General features: G+C 44.0%; 1 protein-coding gene across 1 annotated transcript; it reads left to right on the forward strand.

Annotated features, from left to right (window-relative positions):
- Positions 1 to 2,962: 2,962 nt before the first annotated feature.
- Positions 2,963 to 6,558, forward strand: LOC115172694 (protein L-Myc-1b). The gene is made up of 3 exons (XM_029730386.1): positions 2,963 to 3,238; positions 3,909 to 4,534; positions 5,190 to 6,558. The coding sequence occupies exons 2-3, from the start codon at positions 3,955 to 3,957 to the stop codon at positions 5,759 to 5,761; spliced, it is 1,152 nt and encodes a 383-aa protein (XP_029586246.1). The 5' UTR covers positions 2,963 to 3,238; positions 3,909 to 3,954; the 3' UTR covers positions 5,762 to 6,558.
- Positions 6,559 to 20,389: the final 13,831 nt, after the last annotated feature.

Consider the following 20,389-nt stretch of genomic DNA (forward strand, 5'->3'; position numbering starts at 1 on the left):
GATCACACCCTACTTAAAGGGTGTGGCAGAAAATGGTGCAATACCTCCCTTGGGAGCAATACTAGTTTTTTTATCGGGTTTTCTCTATGTAGAGGGTGAAAGGGTACCTTTCAATCTGTGTTCGATGGTATCTATTGGGGTGGGAGGAGAAGGTCAGGGGTCAGGGGTTAGGGTGTCAAATGGGTCATGGGGAATGGGAGGGTACAGAACGGAGGGACACTGAATTCCAGCAGTGCATTCTGATGTCTCTGCCACTGTGCCCTCCATCTCTTTATGGGTGGTTGAGTGTGGGTGTTAAATGTGCACTGCTTGACTTCTCTCCAAAAGTGAGTTTCCTCCCCCACCCCCTTCAGCACCCCCTCCCCATGTCTTCCTCCTCTTTACACACATATGCTACTCTGACCATACGGGACAATGGGAGACACTTGAAGTGAAGCTGGAATTGACTTGGGGAGCTACCCCCATGAGGCTATTGTTAGTGTTAAGCATTGTTACGCCAACAATACCCCTGCTGAGGAAAAATTCCACATTTACATTCCTTATGAAGGAAGAGGAGGCGTAAAGGCCCTTATTGGAATTGTATGGATCCGTAAGGCTTTTGTTCTTAGTAGTGGGGATTCATTTCTCCAGAAGTAACAGATTGGAGGGTGGTCCTCTTTGAATAGCGTGATGAGCCTGAGTAGGGTTTGTGTTAGACTGTGGTCCTGGCTCCAGTGCAGAAGAGATTAGCTAGTCCACACAATCAGTTCAACATCCAGACTTCATAACTACATTTACATCTTACATTTTAGTGATTTAGCAGACGCTCTTATCTAAAGCAACTGACAGTTAGTGCATTCATATTAAGATAGCTAGGTGATATAACCACATATCACAGGCATAAGTAAGTACAACTTTTCCTCTATTAAAGCAGCTATCAACAAACTCAGTGCTAGTAAGAAAAAACAAGTGTGCCTATTAGTGCATAAAGGCAAGGGTGTTACATGTGATACATTCAGGGACACAAGCGGACTCATAGTGAACCACATGACCTGACAGGAGAAGCACAGGTCCCCATGGATCTTAATTTGGACAGCAGAAGTGGACAGGAGCCACACTGTGATAGCGACCTGAGGATCCCACTGGGAACGTCGTTCCCTCTGGCTTGGCGTGATGACACCACAGGGTAGATGTGTGTTTGACCTCAGGCTCGTCTCTCACAACAGATGTCCATCACTAAACAATGTCATTAACTTGTCCTGGACGGACAGGGCCCATGGGGATCTCCCCTCTAATACAGAGATATATCATTAAGGAGAAGATGAGGTACGCCAAGGTCTGCTCTGATCAATATGATGGGTAGAGAAGGGTGGAGGAGGGAAGAGGACAGTATTTTGTGATGGTGACCTTGTCTTGTCTCCTTGGCAGACGTTGGTGACCTTGGACCCAAACCCTGTGAAAAGCCAGAATCCGACTCAACATTTATCTCCCCTTCACTGATTGCACCCCAGATCAGACCAGCATCAGCACAGTTTTGGAATAAAATGGGCTTGTCTGTCTACTTCATCATTCCCTGGTAGTGGCTTTACCCTGTGTTCAAACGTTTGTCCTTTTTACAGAATGTTGTGTTTTAATTGTGGCAATGAAGCCAAATGAACCCAGGCTAGTCTGTTGCTACCACAGCCATAGCAGCTCACAGAGCAGCATCTATTTTACCAAAATATTTAAAATACTTCATAATTGGTTTAAAAAGAGGATTATGTTTCAGAAGTGGTTAAACATTAACTTCTAAATAACAAAACCCCTAATGTTTCAGAAGTGGTTACATTCACTTTTAAAAGAGAAAAACACTCATTTTCAATTCATGGGAAGCTTGAAACATCCTCCTGTGTCTTCCCCTCATCTCTTCACTGTGGTAACGAGCATTTCAATCTGAAATCCAAACAGAGGAGTCCTGTAAGGTGAAAATAGGAAAAGTGACTTAAACATTCTTTGTATCTTTCTGTTGTTTTGGGTTGTGTTCTGGTTGGTTCTTTTGTGTTCCTAAGCTCCTGTTCATCCTCCAGTCTCAAGGACCCACTTTTTAACAGTCGCAAATCACAAACAGATGTCAGCTGCACAAATTTGCAACTCCCCCCATCTGAAATCTCCAATATCCACTGCGTGAATGGTTTGCAAATAGATGGATGTTCCTTGCATATACTGCACAGCTATTTACATTGTCTTTAGTCAAGTGATGGATCTGCCCAATGTCCTCCCATTGCTTGTCTTGTAGAATGCAAAAAGGGTGATCGAGACCACATTCAAACCTTTCTTATCACTTTTCACACATTTTTGGGCAATCAACTGAATAATCCCTTCATCTGGTATGGACACATGAAGCACTGTATCTTGATAGATTAGGATTTTTTTTTAAAAAGAGAGGTATTTTTTATTCAACTGTCATCAGATAAAAAAAAATGTAAAAGTCAGGACTTCCAGTGAGTGTCGTTTTTTAAACTTCTATACTATACCAGAAACCTCTGTGTGTAGATCGGTGGGGGCCCTATTGGCATGGCAGATTGGGTGGGGGGTGGGGATGGGGGGGGGGGGGGGGGTAGAGTGCAGGACCAACTAAAATTTGGTATCAGGGTAAGCCCACACCCGTCCTCACCCCAGGATACCCAATATTGGTTATTGATCATGGGGATTATAAAACAAGCTGTGTTAAGACGCTAGAACACATAAATTGACTCAAAAAAATGAATTATGGATGCAAAAGTTGTAGGTTTTTCAAAAACAAGTTAATGACCATTACAGTCCTGAATAGCCTAAGTATAATTTCCTTGATCGACAAGAAGGCATCAGCTCATCATCTCATCTCATCCATAGGGATTTGCATCTCCAAGTGAATTGTAGTGGCTTTGCGTGTAGCTTTAACTGGGCGTACCCGTTTATGCTAATGAACCTCGGGGTTTACCCGGATCTAGCGCCAGTGCAGACATCTACTCCCTACTTTATCGTCTTCACACTGGCGCGAAAAAACGCATTGTGTGGCTACTATTTATCAGGCTGTGGGCGGAATCAATTGAACCACTTTTTCACACACCCTGCTGAAAGAAACAGCTACTGAACTTAAACTTTGTTTTCGTACATTTCGTTCGGCGTGATCTCTTACGGTTTTTATCAATTTTCTCCAAGGAGTTCCAACTACCAGTATACCAGCTGATACGGAGAGACTCCTGTGCCAGGAATTGCAGTGTGATCCTTAGATAAAGCGGTGAGTGTTTTAGACAACTAATCTAGCTAGCCTCATGAAGCGATGGCCTACAAACATCTCAGAAGATGGTACTTTATGTATGTATAACTCAGTGGCTGCTACTCCGTTCCGTTTTAACATCCAGACAAAGCGAATATTGCCGATTTCAGTGAAGTAGACTAGCCTATTTTGTTTTGTGTCAATGCGCTTTCGGGCAATTAATATGGCACGAAGCAGCACACCTACAAAACATTGAAGTTTCTACCCATTGGCCAACCTAGGCTGCCGATAGTGGGCATTGGCCAATTTACGCAGTTACCTGTAAGGAGTCTTGCTTTTCTCGATTGTTTTCGAAGGTTAAACCGGGGCATAAAACTAGATTACGTAATAGACTGAATATGTCCAGACAAGGCCAGATTATCACCGCCCACAGGATGAAATCAATTATTAATTTAGTCTAATTTGTAGGAGGCACCAGGCTAAGATTAGAATCCACTGTTACAATGTTTAAAGGACCTGGAAGATATTGATGATTGTATAACCATGTTTAAAGGCGCAGCATTGGATGGGAAAGTGATTATCCTTGTGTAAAGATAATTTATTGTGTATCTTAAAGGCAATGTGTAGCTTAGTATTAATGGTAGCAGAAATCTTCAAAGAATGGGACTGATGCACTACTTTGCTTCTTTAGGTTGTGTGAAGATTTTCTCCAATATTGGAGTCGAGTGTGATCATCCATGCTTGGAATAAACTCCAGAGTATCACGTTGGGAGATGGAGTACGACCGCTATCAGCACTATTTCTTAGATGACCATGACACAGAGGAGGACTTCTACAAGTCAACTGCACCAAGTGAGGACATATGGAAGAAGTTTGAGCTATTGCCCACCCCTCCCATGTCTCCCACCAGGACATTAGGTGGTAACATGCACGTTACCCCGGGAGACAAGTTGGGCTGGCTGTCCAAGGTCTTGGGTCAGGATGAGGAGTACGAGGGACCTGACACCGAGGAGCTTTTTGGGAACATGAGTTCTATTATTATTCAGGACTGCATGTGGAGTAGTTTCTCAGCCAGTCAGCACCTGGAGAAAGTCAACGAGCGCCTGTCAGCTGCAGCCCAGGCTCGTCTCTCCCCACCAGCACCCCAGAACTTTGCGACTGTGAGCAAAGCGCAGTGCACCCTGCTGACCCCACCTGATGCGCCACTGCCCAGCACCGTGGCAGAATGCGTTGACCCAGCGTCTGTGCTCACCTTCCCAGCCATCAGCTGTAGGAAACCGGCATCATCGGGCTCTGAGTCTCGCTCTGATTCCTCTGGTAAGAAACTGACCATGTAGTAAATAGATTCACCTCTGCTAGATGTTGCCTACTCAATGCGTCAAGCTGAGGCCGCCAGGGGAACGCCCGCACTAGGCTGGACGTTGACATTTGCTGAGTCAAAGTATTCAGCTTTACTTAAGCCCTTATCTCCAGCACAACCTATAATCTCTCTCACTTTCAAAGAATGTCACTTTTCCTCAGCCAAGATTTGTAAACGGTTGCTGCAAATGCTTAGGTCACAGACGCAGGAGGCCTAGTAAAAAAAACGCCTCCCTACAAGTGTTGCGCACCAAGCTTCTCTCCTAGAATTGTATGACAAAGTGTGGGAGGCGGGGTTCTTGGAGATTTATTATGTGGCGCCAGGCCGCATGATGATAAACTTTCTGCCTGCTGAAATCAGTGTTGGTGGACATACTCACCATTAACTTTAAAAAATACAGCATTTTGGCATGACATGAATGACCAAAGCTTGGTTAACACTAAACTAAACTATTTCCGACACGTACTGCCACATCCTTCAATAGATAATTTTCCAGTGTTCTCTCCACTAACAGCCTGTCAGAAGTCTGAGGCTTTAAGACTCCTCTTTATGGAAGTGAGGGAACTCCTCTGCATGTGTAATGATGTGTGGTTGTTTCTTTTGATGTAACAGATGATGATGATGATGAGATTGATGTGGTGACTGTGGAAAGCAAGCAGAGCCGAGCCCGACTGTTGGGAAGCCGTAAGGCTGTGACCATCACGGTCCGCGCTGACCCTTGCCCGCAGCGTTTCCACATGTCTGTCCACCGGCAGCAGCACAACTATGCAGCCCCTTCCCCTGAAAGCGACCCTGAGGATGAGGAACCACAGAGTAAACGGTTCTGTCCAGACTCCAGCCACCAGGAGCCAGACTCCCCAGCCTCCATCTCCCCCCAAGGCTCCTCTGCAGACAGCCCCCAGAGCTCTGACGCTGAGGACACTGACCGCCGGAAGAACCACAACTTCCTGGAGCGGAAGAGGCGGAACGACCTTCGCTCCCGCTTCCTGGCCCTGCGGGATGAGATCCCGGGCCTGGTAGAGTCGGCCAAGACCCCCAAGGTGGCCATCCTGACCCGGGCGACAGAGTACCTTCTCCAGCTGCACAGCAGAGAGAAGCACCAGGCCCAAGAGAGGAAACGCCTCAAAGCGCGCCAGCAGCAGCTCCTCCAGAGGCTAGCCACCCTCAAACGGTCCTTAGGATAGAAACAAACTATGCACTGGACTCTTAACAAATCAATAGCCTCATTCTAAAAAGCCATGGACTTTTCTCTTTAAGCAAACTGCCACTTTCAAAAGGCTAGGACATTTCCTCAAACTAAATGCCTCATGCAAAAAAGATGCGTACGAAATGCCTCATTCATTATGCTTTGGATTAGGTGGATCTCTCAGAGCCTGAGCTTGTGAACCAATGGTGGGGAGGCTGGCGTTAAGGACATCTCTGTGTTAGTCATGGTTTCTCATTTTGCACATTGAGTGATGACAAGGCGGTAGTTGACATGTGGTGGTGTTGAGTCCTGGTGTGCATTGGTGATTTATTTGTAGATTTCACAGGAACGGGTGAGAGGATGCTGTGATTAAACCAGAGTGAAACTTACTTCCAAATGTCATAAGTGTCTCGTAGCTTGTCAGTTCATTTTATAGCCTTGTCTTGTGTATCTAGGTTGGAAAAGTCTCTTTGATGAATGATCAATGCACACTTGGATTGAAGTTTAGTAGCGACACCTTGTGTACACAAAGTGAGTGACTCATCGTTTGTTTTCTTCACGGCTGGTTTATTTGATGCACAAATTGTTCTGTAAATAATAGCATATTGCTCTGTTAAGGAGACAATTTTTCTCTTCTCTAAAACAGCCTTCAGGGAGCTTTTTTTTGTATAAAAAATGTCAAAGTAGCACTACTGTACTTTATAATTACATGTCACTTTGATGCTATTTTGACTGCTTGTTCCTCTTGGTTTGAGTTTTGATTTCTGTATTCATAAAATTTTGATAACATTTGTGTATAATTGTGACATTTGTCCTTTTGATGGTTCTATGGTTAACATAGGGAATTGAAGCAGTGTTTTCTTATTGAAAGAACAATCCAATGTATTAACTGTAAAACGACTAATCATGAATGCATAAACACACGATCACTTCTGCAATACAGATCAAATGTCTCAGAACATTCTGATTTGGCAGCTAGAGTATTCCGTTTCAAATTATCCTCATCAGTTTCTATAGAAGCCTATCAAACGACATATTTTCTCAGTCCATGTCAAAAGTTTCCCATAGGATGATACTATTGTGACCCTAAACCGTAGAGACACTATGGAAAAAGTGCATGTATTGACTTTGAAGGTAGTATTTGTTTTAACTTCCAGATTGCAGAAGCTGGATTTAGAGGGAGTGTGTCCTTAATGTGTGATACCTTAGAGGATCCTCCTCTCTGCAGTGGCTGCTGCATGCAGGGCAGTTGATGTGCTCTCAACTAGGTTACACACACACAATCTTTAGAACAGTCCCTGGTGTGTGGTGAGGGTCTGTGTGTGAGCTGCTATCCTGAGATGGGTTCAGTCATCCTATTACAAACAAGTATGTAGTGACTGAGAAGCCTTGCTCTTTATCTACCTTTGCATGCATGGTAGAGCGGTTTGAACCTTGACTGCAAAATGGTGTGAATGGTCAAGTGAAGAAGCTGATGTAAGAAAGGAGCTCAGTCTCTGCTTTAGTTTCCAATTGGTCATACATTCTACACTTCTCCTAGGCAGGTAATCAGAGTGCAGTTGATCTGTAGGTTACATTTTTTAAATTTTTTTTATTTAACTAGGCAAGTCAAGAACAAATTCTGATTTACGATGACGGCCTACCAAAAGGCCTCCTGCGGGGATGGGGGATTCAAAAGAATATAGGACAAACACCACAACACTATATAAAGCGAGACCTAAGACAACATAGCAAGGCAGCAACACATGGTTTAAACCCCCCTCAGCTTGTGTATGTTTTGTGACGAGTCTGTTGGCACCTGGTCCTTTGTTCTTCCACCCTTAAAGTGTAGCTAAGTGTCATGTGCCATCCTGCCATAATTCACAGCTGGATCTGTTGTATTATGCTTGAGAAACACTCACTGAATGAGGCAACACTTAGCTAAGCATCTAAGGCCAATTAGCACTTAGCTCTCATTAGCATAGCAAGCTGGAACAGCATGTTGCTTTGATTCTTGATTTAACTATGGCCCACAAAGAATTCTGAAGCAATAATTTACCCTATGTGAGCTTCTTCCACGGTGAAGTAACCCAGGCTGCCATTGGTGATGTCAGTAACCTGTCTGAACAGGAGCATAGTGAATGTTGGAAATTTGAGGATTAGGATTTTTATTGCACAGTAGCCTGATAGACCAGTCAGCCACACCCTCAACCGTCTCACACCACACAGCCCTTTGTCCCACTGTTGACGGTTGGTAGTTAACCTGCATTCATTGAGCCCTAGGGGCATCCTTTTTCTGTCCCCATTCTGTTGTGAATGTGTTCTACACAGTGGACAAAACATTAGGAACACCTGCTCTTTCCATGACATAGTTTTCACCTGGTCAGTCTATGATGTGGCCTTATTGATGTCACTTGTTAAATCCACTTCAAATCAGTGTAGGTGAAGGGTAGGAGATGAGTTAAAGAAGGGTTTTTAAGCCTTGAGTCATGGATTGTGTATATGTGCCATTCAGAATATTTAAGTGCCTTTGAACAGGCGCACCGGACCAATTCTGTCCAGAACTGCAACGCTGCTAGGTTTCATGCTCAAGAATTTCCTGTGTGTAGCAAGAATGATCCACCACCCAAAGGACATCCAGCCAACTTGACACAACTGTGGGAGGCATTGGAGTCAACATGGGCCAGCATTCCTGTGGAACGCTTGACACCATGTCGAGTACATACCCCAACTAATTTAGGGTGTTCTGAGGGCAAAGTGGGGTGCAACTAAACATTAGGAAGGTGTTCCTAATGTTTTGTACACTCAGTGTATATGGACTTTCTCAAAGAAGTAGAACGTTCCAGAGCATTTCAGTTAGAAATGCGTTGCGTAGAGCTGCTGCAATTCTCTATTTCATACGGTTGTGAGTTAGCCAGGTCCAAGATCTTTAGCCAACTCACCTGATTATTTAACCAGGTGGGCAAGTTGAGAACAAGTTCTCATTTACAACTGCGACCTGGCCAAGAGAAAGCAAAGCAGTTCGACACATACAACAACACAGAGTTACACATGGAGTAAAACAAACTTACAGTCAATAATACAGTAGAAAAATAAGTCTATATACAATGTGAGCAAATGAGGTGAGATAAGGGAGGTAAAGGCAAAAAAGGCCATGGTGGCAAAGTAAATACAATACAGCAAGTAAAACACTGGAATGGTAGATTTGTAGTGGAAGAAAGTGCAAAGTAGAAATAGAAATAATGGGGTGCAAAGGAGCAAAATAAATAAATAGAGTAGGGGAAGAGGTAGTTGTTTGGGCTAAATTATTGATGGGCTATGTACAGGTGCAGTGATCTGTGAGCTGCTCTGACAGCTGGTGCTTAAAGCTAGTGAGGGAGATAAGTGTTTCGAGTTTCAGAGATTTTTGTAGTTCGTTCCAGTCATTGGCAGCAGAGAACTGGAAGGAGAGACGGCTAAAGGAGGAATTGGCTTTGGGGGTGACCAGAGAGATATACCTGCTGGAGCGCGTGCTACAGGTGGGTGCTGCTATGGTGACCAGTGAGCTGAGATAAGGGGGGACTTTACCTAGCAGGGTCTTGTAGATGACCCGGAGCCAGTGGGTTAGGCGACGAGTATGAAGCGAGGGCCAGCCAACGAGAGCGTACAGGTCGCAGTGGTGGGTAGTATATGGGGCTTTGGTGACAAAACGGATGGGACTGTGATAGACTGCATCCAGTTTATTGAGTAGGGTATTGGAGGCTATTTTGTAAATTACATCGCCAAAGTCAACGATCGGTAGGATGGTCAGTTTTACGAGGGTATGTTTGGCAGCATGAGGGAAGGATGCTTTGTTGCGAAATAGGAAGCCAATTCTAGATTTAACTTTGGATTGGAGATGTTTGATGTGAGTCTGGAAGGAGAGCTTACAGTCTAACCAGACACCTAGGTATTTGTAGTTGTCCACATATTCTAAGTCAGAACCGTCCAGAGTAGTGATGCTGGATGGGCGGGCAGGTGCGGGCAATGATCGGTTGAAGAGCATGCATTTAGTTTTACTTGTATTTAAGAGCAGTTGGAGGCCACGGAAGGAGAGTTGTATGGCATTGAAGCTCGTCTGGAGGGTTGTTAACACAGTGTCCAAAGAAGGGCCAGAAGTATACAGAATGGTGTCGTCTGCGTAGAGGTGGATCAGAGACTCACCAGCAGCAAGAGCAACATCATTGATGTATACAGAGAAAAGAGTTGGCCCAAGAATTGAACCCTGTGGCACCCCCATAGAGACTGCCAGAGGTCCGGACAACAGGCCATCCGATTTGACACGTTGAACTCTATCTGAGAAGTAGTTGGTGAACCAGGCGAGGCAGTCATTTGAGAAACCAAGGCTATTGAGTCTGCCGATGAGGATGTGGTGATTGACAGAGTCGAAAGCCTTGGCTAGGTCAATGAATACGGCAGCACAGTATTGTTTCTTATCGATGGCGGTTACGATGTCGTTTAGGACCTTGAGCGTGGCTGAGGTGCACACATGACCAGCTCTGAAACCAGATTGCATAGCGGAGAAGGTGCGGTGGGATTCGAAATGGTCGGTAATCTGTTTGTTGACTTGGCTTTCGAAGACCTTAGAAAGGCAGGGTAGGATAGATATAGGTCTGTAGCAGTTTGGGTCAAGAGTGTCCCCTCCTTTGAAGAGGGGGATGACAGCAGCTGCTTTCCAATCTTTTGGAATCTCAGACGACACAAAAGAGAGGTTGAACAGGCTAGTAATAGGGGTTGCAACAATTTCAGCAGATAATTTTATCAAGAAAGGGTCCAGATTGTCTAGCCCGGCTGACTTGTAGGGGTCCAGATTTTGCAGCTCTTTCAGAACATCAGCTGACTGGATTTGGGAGAAGGAGAAATGGGGAAGGCTTGGGCGAGTAGCTGTGGGGGGTGCAGTGCTGTTGACCGCGGTAGGGGTAGCCAGGTGCAAAGCATGGCCAGCCGTAGAAAAATGCTTAATTCTCAATTATAGTGGTGACAGAGTTTCCAATCCTCAGTGCAGTGGGCAGTTGGGAGGAGGTGTTCTTATTCTCCATGGACTTTACAGTGTCCCAGAACTTTTTTGAATTGTTGCGACTTATAAAGAATAAAGCACTGTGGCTCCCCCGGCGATGTGACCGAGGAAAGCCACTGTTTGGAGCATCAGCCACGTCCCACAACCAGCATTGTAGGCTGCAGCAAGCTAGGCTGCAGCGCTACACCCACACCTGAGACCACTCAGCCTCGTTAGGCTGCAACGCACCTGGGACATTTAAGGTGCTGCATTAGTTCAGCACAGAGAGCTTGACAGACATTTGTTTGAAGCCCCGGGACATTGCGTTCTCCACAGGAAGGAGTAACTGGACTACAAGTGAAGCTGGTAAACTTGGTAGCAGCCCAGCTAGTGTCATTAGTCTAACTTTAGTTTCAGTTAAGGACAGTGTCTTGTTTTGAGTTACAGTTTGAGAACAGTCTTTTATTTTAAATCAATATGCCTGGTTTAAGCTGTGCCTCTGTGTGTTGGATGTCTGTCATTGTTCCTTGTTGTTGCCATCCTACCAGCCACGCCTAGTAAGTCGGTTACTGGCCCAATGCTCTTAACTGCTAGGCTATCTGCTGCCCTACACTTCATGGGAAAGTAATATATCATTCTGGAGAACCCACTTTTCTGTTTACAGTTGTTTATTTTGTGGTTATGCAGTTGCGATTAGGCATAAAGCAACTAATATGCAAAGTTCACATCCCACAGTCTTTACTGAGTCACTGGGGGCGGTTTTCAACTGTTACTGCAGTACCTAATGATAGTAATAATGAGTGAAAATGCATGTGCAAACACTCCGTTAAAAGTCAAGTATACGTCTCGAGTGTGTCTCCCTCCATAGCATCAGGATCTTTCCCATGTAGTAAGCGGTGATGTAAGACGATATGTTTGTCCAGTGAGCTGCTCTGTTGTGTTGGGGCCCCTGACGGTTAAACTCTACGGGCTTGTCCAACTGGATTTTCTGGTCTGAAATCACGCCCACACAGCAACCTCTGAAATACTGCATGTGTGATCACTTCCACACATGTTTTTGAGGTGGCCTGGCGTGAGTTAAAGATCAAATGTTTCATTCTCACACATGTTCTACAGTTATCAGTTATCATTACCAACTGCATGCGTGTCAGTTGTCTTGCATGTGTCTGGTGGTGTGAAGTCATTGTGTCTGTGTGGGCATATCATGTACTGTATGTGTCATGAAGGCCTGTGTATCCTGAATCAGTGTGTATTCCCCACTAATTGGTATTTTTAGCAATCACAGATCTTCTTCCTCTCTGATCTGATTTGACAAAAGGCCAATTAGATCAGATCTGAATTGTGCTGCCTATTTAAACGCAGCCTAAGTGAGCTCTAGTGGTGGTCAGACCACAGTGTATGTCTGATCAGGGTGATGATTCGGTCAGCTGGCGGTACAGGGAACTGTGATCTTCCTGATTTATAGATCCTCTCAGAACACTCTATTCACTATTCCTCTCCCCTGTTGAAATCTCCCTACACAAGCATCCTCATTACACCGTCATACTCCTCTCCTGTACTTTTTCCCCTCCATTTCTCTCCACAAATATGTAATCCACGTTAGTCACTACACACTGGTTCTCCTTCACCTCTCCTTCCACTACACTGCTAATCAGCACCACCTACTCATCCACTTTAGTCGACATAAACACTTGGACCTTGTGCCAACGATGCCTATTTAAATCAAGAATAGAGGTCTTCCCAGCAAATCAGCTCACATACAATAGGTAATGACTAGGAGGGCTGACTTGACGATCTTAGTGGTTGATTGAATGGCTGTGGATAATTTCCTGTGTGGATAATTTGATAATTGTGGTTAACAGGATGACCAGGGCAAGGGTCAGTGGCCTGATATCAGAGAGGAGACAATGGGAGAGCAGAGGCCCCTGTATGGAGCGTCTCTGTGTATCTGCTCTTTTGTCAATGGGTCAATAGTATCCCAGCTCAGAGAGAGAACAGATAAGTGTGTGTGGGTGGGTGTACACTAGGCTGCAGGATAGTGTTCTAGGGTAGCAAACAGTCCTCTATGATGTGCTACTCTGTGTGTATGTGTGTATATGCGCGCGCACGCATGTGTGTGTTATGCTCCATTGCGGTTCATTTTCACACAATTGATTACCCAACTAGATAGATTCCCTCATCAGCTGAACAATAATCAGTCTGGCTAACCCAGTGCATAAACGTTAGCCCAACCTCCTCACAGAACAGCACAGAGAACAGCTCTATGAGGAATCCTGCCAGGTATCCACCATCATAAATGCAAATAATATAAAGCGCTTCCGGAGCCAGAATAGGTGGTGTGACGATTGCAACACACCTCAGTAAACATTGAGCAGTAAACATTGAGCAATATCTGAACAACTGCATCTCTGTTCTTGTCGATGAAAGTTTCGTAACCTACCTCAGCTGTCGTGAGACATTCCATACCTTTGCACATTAACACAGAGCGATATTGGGCAATGTTTTTTCTGCCATGTTAAGTCATTACATTCCCCTGTATTCTTCTCACTGGCTTGGTTATGTGGAGTTTACTTAGTGTCTTTACATAGTGATTCAGAGAGGAAGTCGACTAAAAGCACAATAGGTCTTGTTGAAACTGTTCCTTATCAGGTCGGAGCCCATCTGACCCAGATGTTGTTAAACATGCGGCTGTCTTTGGTCTTTTGATTATATTATCTTTACGGTGCTGCAATCACAAATTTGACTGCCTCTCCCTTATGCTTTAACTTATGTCTACTTTGAGTGTAAGATTGGAGGTCTTCTGGGACTTTGTGTTTTGCAGTTTCTTTCCAGTAAAATAGCGCTAAATAATAGCAGGAGTTCAGCTGGAAAATGGAGAGAATATCGCTGGGTGGACCTACTTTCATTTCTGTAGTTTTTCATTTTAACTTCTTTTTTGCAATTTTTTTTTAACCTTTATTTAACTAGGCAAGTCAGTTGAGAACAAATTCTTATTTTCAATGACGGCCTAGGTATTACTTAACATCAACACTTTTTAGAACACACCTTTTCCCTCATTTTATTTTTAAGTGACTGCAATTGCAGTCAAGGTAGAGAGAAGAGGAGATTTTGATAGTTTTACATGGACACACTTGAAAATAAAAAGGAGAGCCGCACACTAGGAGCTCAGATGCAATAATTTAATAACATAATAACCAATGTTTTGACCGTCAAGCTGTCTTCATCAGGGTATAAAATGGATATGGACACACTCACATGCACACACACACACTGTCACTCTCTCTAGCTTTATTTATCCCTTCGTCTCACCGTCTGTTCATTTCTCCATCTCTATTCCCATCTCCTTGTCTCCCAGTCCCTCTATCTTTCTCTCACCAACAGGTTCTTTCTAGACTCTAGCCCTTCCCTCAGGTCCATATTTCTGTTATTCTAGTCCTCTATGATATAGGCCAGAATCATCAGCCCCTTTCCGGTTCTCTCTCACTCTGTCTCATCCCAAGGCCAAAGTTACATAACAGGAATGATTCAGTCGAAACACGCTGTCTGTCTACATCTGGCCGTTGCTAATTTGTGACATACATGCATGTTCTGCATTTGAGCTTTGCAACTCTATCATCTTGTTCTATTTAAATACAAAATAAACAGTAATGGGTTCACAGAAGAGTAGGAATTTCACCCCTTATGCAGTGAAATTACTATATCAAGCTCTGACTGTTCTTGGCAAATCTCAATAGAGGAAATAGTGTAGATGCCCATTGTAGAGAAGTGACGGGGGGGGGGGGGGTTATTTTTGAAGCAGCAGTCCTGTCATGGTGGGGAGCTGGCCTCTCAGCTCGCCTGTCTAATATGGAGATAATCCTAATCCCGTTAGTCTAAACACCACGGCCATCTGGCCCCAGACAGACCCCATCGCTGAGAATAATGAACTCGTCATAAGGTCCCCAGACCTGGACAACGAGCGCAGCACTACCTAGCCCAGGCCTAGTAGAACCTAGAACCACTCTGAACCAGGGAGCTGTAGCCTGAGACCAGTCTGACAAGACGGGGTCAAAGATCAAATTTCCCGCCTAGTTCCATATTCAACGGGCAAGGTATGGCAGTGGGATGAATGTAAGCACAGTAGCGTTATTGGAAGAGTGCAGGAGTCAGAGGAGTAGGCCTACTGTAGGTTGTCCTATCAGTGATGTAGCAGTAGGTTTAGCATGTGATGTAACCATGGAGCTGGTGAATGGTTGATCAGGGCTACAGAAGAGGAGGAACGGGCCTCAGCTCTTACAGCTGGTCTATTACCCTCACCCTGGCAACGTTGCATACAGAATGTAAGAGTGTGTGTAGTGTGTTCTTGTGCAAGTGAACTGTGAAAGACTGATCTCTAGGGCTGTGGTTTGTATTTTGAAACAGAAAGGATTGCACACTGTACTACTCCCATACCACTAATTGGAACTACAATGTGCAAAATAATGTAAACCTCTTCAACAAGTACCTATGTGTAATATGATGTGCATATGACGTTTTTGACAACCATTAAATATAGTTTCTATTTTAACTCAACAATGTCTGCCATAAATCTGACCTAACTCATGTTCTTTTCTCTCTATATTTCCTCAATTCTTAACCTGTTGCTAGTTTTGAAACCAATCTGAAGCCATTGCGTCCCAGCTGAGAGCCGTTGCTGTGTCTGAATGCTTTGTCAGTAAGCAGATGTTCCTTTGTTCGGCTCCGCAGCACTTCACAGTATAAAGTTGCATCAGTTGTAGTCGGGACACTTGCTGCATCTTTTGAATCTCGTCCCATTGAAGATCTCCCTCCCCCTGCATACCCTCAAGCTACTCAGAGGGGTATTAACCCCTCCCCCACCCCCTTTAATCCCCTGCAGACCCCATAGTTGTCACAGAGGCTCTGTTTGGTTCTCTCCCTGTTCTTTGTCCCTTATGAAGCGACAGCCAAACCCTCACTAATCAGTTTCTCTCTCCACCCCACCACCACCACCATGCAAACAATAGCTAATTACCACAATGATGGTAATAGGGAAAGAAGGGGGGGGGCTACAGTAGATAGACAGACTGGAGAGACAACAATATAAACATATGTTTCCCATGCCAATACTACCCTTTGAATTGCAATTTAATTGAGAGAACAAGTGGGTGAGCCCATGTGGAATACCAGATTTTGAACGTAAAGCATTTAGATCATTGTGCTCCCAGTCTCTGTCTGTCCTGCCTCCATGGACAACAGTCACCCGTCTCTGTCTGTCCTGCCTCCATGGACAACAGTCACCAGTCTTTTCTTCTAACAGCAGCTGAATGTATTTGGTGCTGTAGAATCAGCCTGACCACTACAGCAGTAACATTACAGCACATCGCCTGGTTATGTAATAATCAATGCCCTCCTTTCAAATCTCTGTCTCTGTCCGTCAGAGAGCTGCAGACTGCATAGGTTGTGGTTCTAGCCCTGGGAAGTGGGAACAAAGAGGCAGCTCACGCTTCCTGATTTTGTATAGGGCCCCTTTGGAGGCAGAACGTGTAGGGAATGACTGGGCTGTGGTCCCTGCTTTGAGGGCCTTCTCCCTCCTGACTGTGGTGATGTCTCTGGACAAGTCTGTGTTCCATAGAATGGCCTCTCTGAAAGTGGATTTTCAACACTTTTTGAGTCTGAGTGCACTGTTATTACATGGCTATATAAACATGCAAAAGGTGCGTGTTTATGTGTGTATGGAGGGAGGCGGGGTGAATGGATGAATAGACAGACCTGGGCAGTTATTTTGGAGGTTGATTACCGTTAAGATAGTAATTTGGCTCCTACCCAAAGAGATGTGTGTGTCTCTATTCTACCCTCTTTGTTCTTCCCCTACACTCATGCCTGCTTAGTCCCCGCCCATCTACTGCTATGACATAGCATTATCTCTCTATCCGTCTCGCGCCAAAACAGGGAGGGTGTGGGGCCGGGGCTGTAAAAGCTCTCTTTCTCTTCCCCTTCCTCCTAGGTGCTGCTTCTGGCATGTTGCCTGTTGCTTCTGGCATGTTGCCAACCCGGTGGAAGCAGGTAGAGTAGTAGTAGATACGCTCCTTATTTTATTTATTTATTTTTTTATCTTTATTAGGTTCAGCCACTGCATTTCTCTCTCTTCAATTCAATTAGAAGGGCTTTATTGGCATGGGAAACATATGTTTACATGTCTCTGTCTCTCTCGCTCTCTCTCACACCAGCATTTCCCGCCACGAAAGGGGGAGGAGCTTCCTGCTGTAGGTATTAAGAAGACTTGCTTTCAACTGCCTCCTCATCCCGTTAACCCCTACACCACCAGAGGGCTGTGAGCTTGTTTAGAGATCACAAAGACTAGGCTTGACTCTAAAATAGATACTCTCCTGTAGCCTATCGGACACAGTGGATGGGGTTTCTCACTCTCTAGCTTCAGAAAAACAGTAAAAACTACTACAGATCATCATCCCTCTGAAAATCCTAATTTTATATGGGCATAATGAATCATAAGGAATTTGTCTTGGAGCCACATTATTAAACATTTTATAAGGTTTTCAGGGTCTCAAAATTAACGTGTCATGATTCAAATTTAGGACAACAGAGCCAAAATTCTGTATTTTTCAGTTCTTACTGCTACATGATACAGCTGTAAATAATTTATATGGCACTGTCGTTTGCAGAAGACACCAGAAAGCATTGCATGTGATGTAATTCTAAACCATAAATTCGCAGGTTAAAGTCAATTTAGATGTACTTCTTCAAAATTCCCCCATTGTTCTTTCACATCCTATGTTTCTGGACATTTTGGAACAAATTATCCCAAACTGGTGAAAGGAATTTGACTTGTACAATGCTGCCCTCTAGCGGGGATAATAATAAAGCGTGAAGGTCCCGCCCAAAAAGAGTCCCGTATTAAGTCTTGTTTTAATTCATTAAAGTTGCTGCAAGGGCACACAAACACCATGAACTATGTCAAACAGGCTGTCAAAATGAAGCTTTGCTAATAAAGTTCCCCCTCTCTGAAATGAAATACCCTATTGAACTTTTTGAAAGCTACAGAGGAGTTAAAACCAATTTATGCTTGATTCGAAAATGTGGTCGGAGGCTCCGTATGGAGGGTGTTAAGCCATTGCGGAGTCTCTGGAGGCATGCAGAGACCAAACTGAGCTCTGTACAGAGCTATGCACCTCCCAAATTTTGTAACAACGCGGAGGGCTCTGTATAGCTCTGCATTGACATGATTGGTTGATGGTAGGTAGGGGCGGGAGGTCCTGTATAAACACAAACTCACTTCCTTGACAACTTCCTTCACAACAGCTCTGTTCAACAGTTCTGAGCGCGCAAGAAGTATGAATGCCCAGACTTCTGCAGAGGCAGTATCACCTTAAATGCTACACGGCCGATGCAGACGACAGATTGACCACGCAGCGTCTTGGCGCCTAGCCTAACGAATGTGATCGTATACTCCTTCGCTTGAAAAATGAGAAAACAGGGCAATAGTACTGTTTGTCCATTTTGAGACGCTGTAGCCAGTATACACTTCCTCAAAATAGTCAGAATGAATCTACACTGAACAAAAATATTAATGCAACATGTAAAGTGTTGGTCTCATGTTTCATGAGCTGAAATAAAAACTCAAGAGTATTTCTGTATTTATTTTGAGTATTTCTGTCTGTAATAACGCCTTTTGTGGGGAAAAACGTACTCTAATTGGCTGGGCCTGGCTCTAAGGTGGGTGGGCCTATACCCTCCAAGGCCCACCCATGGCTGCACCCCTGATCTGTCATGTGAGATCCACAGATTAGGGCCTAATGAATTTATTTAAATTGACCGATTTCCTTATATGAACTGTAACTCTGTAAAATCTTTGAAATTGTTGCGTTTACATTTTTGTTCAGTATAAGATAACTCAAGAAGTCTATCATTCATTTTGATGTATTTTTGCCAAGGATATCTTAGTCTTACATCTGACTAAGATGTCTGGTGCAGTATTTCTCAATGAAAACGAGTCATCTCTCGTTGAATGACAACAAATACTTTATTGAAGAATCCCTACTGTGGCTCTGAACACCTTGTATTGTTATTCTGGATGGCCAGATAGCTAGCAACAATGACAAGATGCTGCCATGTGGGGAATAGTAAGTGGCTCGTTTCAGCCCAGTTTCTTGTTCTTGATACCATGTCTGTTTTGAAGTGTTTTGACTGTCACCTTATGTTAATATGGCTCAAATTCACTCGCTAGCTAACCAACACCTGTAAATATGTATTTGAGAGACAACAAGTGCTCATTGTGCAGATGTATTTATGTTTCAATAAATATTGTTTACATGTTGTCAACAATCTAAGCCAACCCCATCCGTTTTGCCCCATAGTTGCGCACATGTCGGTGTTGTTGCTACACACCCAACCTGTCTATTAGTCATAATTACATTTGGTTTAATGTTATGGTAATATTCCTGAACATAATGGCTAGGACCTGTATTATGTCCATTGTCCTTATAGTAATTTATTAAATGACAAGACCAAAAACTAATATTTAGAATGCAAAGAGCATAACATTTTTATTAAATGGTAAGCAGATACTTTTTGCAATGAAGGAATTATGCCAAGTTTCTCATTTGTTCAACACAAATTAGCTCAAAATCTCTGCTTCTTCTATAGTGGTCCTATCCTTTTCAATGGCACAAATGCTTTCCCAACAGGATTGTAAACTCCACCCCAGCCAGTAAATGTCTGAGTTGATCAACAATGTGCCCTCTGTCTATTCCCCAGACAGCCTGGAGGTGATGCTCACAGCAGGTCATATTATCCTGCTACTGCTCACACAGCAAGGATGGAAAATGTAACAAACTTTGCATATTGTATAGATTAGATTTGTAATTTGGCATGGGGAAATGTGTGTTTTTGGCAACCCATTTCTAGGATTTATGTACCAGAGTATGTTAGGTAACCATCTCTGATACATCTTATTCATGTGTTTCTGTTAAATGAGATGTAAGTGCATCTGGTAACCCATTTATCAATTTGTGTCTTGATTATGCCCTTTACAGGATGTCTGTGTAATATCTATTCCAGTCACAAGTAACAGATTTTACAGTAACTGCTTCTGTTGTGGTAAAACCATATAACCAAGGCAGATATGATTTTCCATGTGTGATCTTCAAAGTAAAAGCGACACCTATATCTTATTTTCCTCGGGCGTCTGCCTCTGTAACGTCATTTATCAGGCTAAATACGGAGCATGGAACACCGCAGCCAATCAGCTTCCAACCTGAGGGGTCCCATGGTTGCTAAGCAATTGCTGCTGTACTGTAATTCTATCAGATGAGAGAGCTGCAGGGGTTCGGAAGAAAGGCAATAAGAAAACATCATAAAACGCAGAGGGGACCAATGATCCAGTGGCACCATTTCCCAGTCCATTAAGCAGTGAAAAGGACAACGCTACGAAGCACTCAAGGGGAGTAGAGTGGCGTGAGGGCTGGGCAACCATGGGTAAATAACCTGCCTGTCTTGAACCTAACAATCACAATTAGCTACATTTAAAGTGGAGAACAAGCCTCCACTTTAGTGTTTTCTGAGGTTTGTAGCCATTTACACTCGTACTCGTATACAACTTGAAAATGGCAGATTTGGGTACTGATAAACGCATACATT

This window comes from Salmo trutta, chromosome 33, assembly GCF_901001165.1.
Source record: "Salmo trutta chromosome 33, fSalTru1.1, whole genome shotgun sequence".
In the NCBI taxonomy this organism is placed as follows: Eukaryota; Metazoa; Chordata; class Actinopteri; order Salmoniformes; family Salmonidae; genus Salmo; species Salmo trutta.